General features: G+C 52.2%; 1 protein-coding gene across 2 annotated transcripts in view; it reads right to left on the minus strand.

Annotated features, from left to right (window-relative positions):
- LOC104394586 (acidic leucine-rich nuclear phosphoprotein 32 family member B) overlaps positions 1–2,487 on the minus strand; it is a 5,206-nt gene extending 2,719 nt beyond the window's left edge. For both annotated transcript variants that reach the window (XM_010004201.1, XM_010004200.1), the window contains exons 1-3: positions 2,342–2,487; positions 1,707–1,829; positions 508–706 (exon numbers count right to left, since the gene is read on the minus strand). In XM_010004201.1, the coding sequence (XP_010002503.1) occupies positions 508–706; positions 1,707–1,829; positions 2,342–2,401 (382 nt within the window). In that variant the 5' untranslated portion in view covers positions 2,402–2,487. The remainder of the gene's footprint in view (positions 1–507; positions 707–1,706; positions 1,830–2,341) is intronic.
- Positions 2,488–3,728: the final 1,241 nt, after the last annotated feature.

A 3,728-nucleotide genomic window follows, 5' to 3' on the forward strand; every position in this document is an offset into this window, starting at 1 on the left:
CATCATCTTCTTCCTCACCTTCTTCCAGCAGAGGGAGGTGAGTGTTAACAGTTCACACACACAGGTCTTATTTCCTTACCCTGCAGTGGGCATGAGAACACACAAGGGGCGCAGGAGATGACACCACAAGGGGGGCAGGAGATGACACCACAAGGGGGGCAGGAGATGACACCACAAGGGGGGCAGGAGATGACACCACAAGGGGGGCAGGACATGACACCACAAGGGGGGCAGGACATGACACCACAAGGGGGGCAGGACATGACACCACAAGGGGGGCAAGACATCACACCACAAGGGGGGCAAGACATCACACCACAAGGGGGGCAAGACATCACACCACAAGGGGGGCAAGAACAAGCCTCACCAGCTTGAGCAAGTCTCACCTCCCAGAGAAGGTGCCAGAGGAGGGACTGGCCCCACTTTGCTGGCACCAGCAACATCACCACACAGAAGGGGAAAACGAGTTGTTCCCCAGCAAGAAAACCAAGAGGAGAAAATCCTCACCTTCCCCATTCTCATATTCATCTTCCAAACCTTCTCCATCTGCTTCAGGGTCTGAGTCAGGGGCTTCCTCATCATCAGCATCAAACCCATCCAGGTAGGTGAGCTGGGGCAGGAGGGTGAACACGCTCTCCCGGTACTTGATGAGCATGGTCACCTCACAGTTGAAGAGGTCCAGGCTATGCAGGTTTGGCAACTTTTTCTGCAAAGATCAATTTGTTCAGGTTATTTCCAAGCTGACAGTGTCTGAAGACCAGGCAGCCATCAGAGGGCAGCTGGTTGGCCACCCAGATCTAGCACAGAAGTGTCTTTGCATGCATTATTCGCACCACGTGCTCCTCAGATGGACAGAAGTTACTGAACAACTGTAGGCAAAGAAGATCTTTCTTTTCAGCTCCTGTTTTCCCTCCTTGGAACCAGCTCCCTGTAAAGCCATTTCTCTTACCCCCTTTCTCAACAGGGTGGGCAAGAAGCAGAGATCCCAGCTATCCCAGAGAGAGGAACCACTGAGCCAGATCCATCCTGACCAAACCCTGAGGCAAAATCCCCAGGAGCAGGACACAGGGAGACCTGCAGCCCGTGCCCAGGTCAAGTGAAGGAGCAGTAAAACAGTTTCAGGCTCTTTCTGGAGGGATCAAAGGCAACAGCTACTGAGGCAAAGGCCCCAGCTCAGACCTTCAGAGAACCACAGAATGGTTTGGGTTGGAACCTTAACAGCTCCTGGGTCAGGATCACAAGGCAAGAGTCTTCTTTGGGGTAGTTCAGATGCAAGGGGACCCCCCCTGCTGTGACAGCACCCAGGGCCAGAGGGTCCCAGCCCAGCAGAGCCTTTGGACCAAGGTGATTTGACACCCTTGCTAGTGTCCAAGCAACTCATGTCCATGACACCCCAGGTGCCACCTACCTCAAACAGCATCCGACCCATTAATGGTCCTTTCTCAGATGGACACTGAGCACTGCATCCACAGTTTTACTCATCCAGCCCAATTTCATGCTTCTTTTAGCAACTGGCTGCTGGTTTTCCAGACAGAAGAGCCATTAACTATTAGCCCAGCCTCAAATTGGACCCACTCATCTGTTCCCATCAGAACCACGAAGTGCTGTTGGAACAGTTACCAAGACGTTGGACTTCTGCTACACAGACACACTCCCCAAAGGAAACAAGGTGATCCCTTAAGATTCCAGCAAAGTCCTCCACTCACCAAGGGCTCCAGGGTATTGATGTCTTTAATCTTGTTGCCACTTAGATTCAAGTGTGTCAGGTTAGGAGTTCTCTCTGCTAGAACTTCAAGGCCACCAGAAATCCTGTTATCACTCAGCTCCAGCTGCAAGGAGAGGACAGGACATGGTCACAAAGTCAAGACCTGGGGAATAAAATTGCTCTGAGAACCAGATTACAAAGAGCCCCCAAGTTTCAGATCCTGTTTCCTGGACCACACCACAGAGCAGCAGTTCAAGTTTTCACTTCAAACTCCTTTCCCACACTAACACAACATTCCCCAACAGAGGGGTACGTGCTCTAAAATCCAAAATATTGATGGTGCTTCTGAAGCTTCTGACAGCAGCACAACAGCAAAAGCAGCAGAGAAGGGATGCTCAACACATATTGAGCTCCAAAGCATCTTGTTGCATACTAAAAAAACACCTCCCTCACGTGCTCAGGCTGCAGCAGGATGAGTAAAATGAAATGTTTCTCTGGTAAATGCTGGAAAAACAATTGTCACCAAGGACAGGGCAGCAGAAGTCACAGAATATGTTGAGTTGGGTCAGGAGCATCAAGTCCAACACCTGTCTCAGAGCACCAAGTGCTGGAGGTAGGACCACAGGCCTGACTCACCTTCCGGAGCTTGTTGAGCTTGGGGAGGTTGGAGACAGACGTCAGGTTGATGTTGATCATGCTGAGGAACTCCAGGTTCTCAAAATCTGAGGAGAGCCCAATGATCTCCCCATCGTCCGAGCGGCAGTTGTCCAGGACCAGCTCCTTCACCTGCCAACAGAGACCAGCAGCACTCAGCAACCCAGCCAGCTCTCACCTCAGGTGCCACCAGGTACAGGGACCCTCTGAGGCAGCACGTGTGTTCCAAGGTGCTCCTCACCCACATCAAGGCACAAGATCTTAAAGCCAAGTAACTTCGGTGACGGCACCAGGGGAAAACCTGGGATTTCACCCCCTAAAGGATGAGCTGTGCAACCACTGCACCACCCCACACCCTGTGGGTCCAACCAAGGTCCCACCATCTCCACGAAGAAGTTAAGGGGTCAAACCACAAGTTGCATCAAAACATTTCATGCACAAGGTCTCATAAAGCTTCCAGAGAATCACACTTCAGGCTTCACTAGCAAGAGACCAGACAAGTCATTGGGGTTTTTTTTCCCCCCCTCCTTAATGTTCTCCCCCACATCACTGGGGTGCTGGAAAACCAGAGGGTCCCTTTCCATGTGACAGTCCCCACCCACAGGTGACACACCTGCCTGGGCAGGTCTCAAAGCAGATGAGCTCAACCTCACAGGGCAGCAGCACTAAATGGTGCCTGATGCTCTGCCCAGCACAACCCATCACCAGCTGATAAATTCAGCCCCAAAATCCCCCCCTTTGGCATCAGGACCACAAAGCACCTGCACAGAACTGTCACCCCCCAAAAAAACCTGGAGGGTAAGGATACCTGACACCCCCCTCTCTCCAGAGCACAGGCTCAAGTCCCAGCTCTCACCAAACCACTTCCAAAACTTGCTGTTACCCCACACATGCCTCAAATCAGCCCTGGCATGGCAGCTCATGATGTTCTCCAAGTTCCTCCTGTGCAGCACTCCCATCTCACCCCCCTTGCTCAGATCAGCCAACTATTAGGGAGTCACTCACACACCACTTTGTCCTTCTGGCAGCAGAGTTTCAGGGCTGCTGTGCCCTCTTTGTGAAAGAATTCATGTTTGAAACTCCACAAGTGGCATCGCTGCCCAGGGCTCTGCTAACAGGCTCAGCCAGGAGCTCTGTAACTCAGCTCATTTTGTCCCCACCACCCCAGACAAGCCCTCAACTCAACCAAGACTCTGAAGGGTGCAGAGGTGGCCAAAGCCAGCCCATCACCTCTTATTGCACAGCAAAGAGGCTGGATGTTTTCAGGTTACAGACCAACGTGCCTGAGCTCAGCTCTATCCTGGTCCTGCCCCTGCCCTGAGTCATAGAGAAAATCATGGAAGGGTTTGGGTGTGAAGGGACCTTAAAG

Source organism: Chaetura pelagica, unplaced genomic scaffold (assembly GCF_000747805.2).
Source record: "Chaetura pelagica isolate M959 unplaced genomic scaffold, ChaPel_1.0 scaffold1258, whole genome shotgun sequence".
NCBI lineage: Eukaryota > Metazoa > Chordata > Aves > Apodiformes > Apodidae > Chaetura > Chaetura pelagica.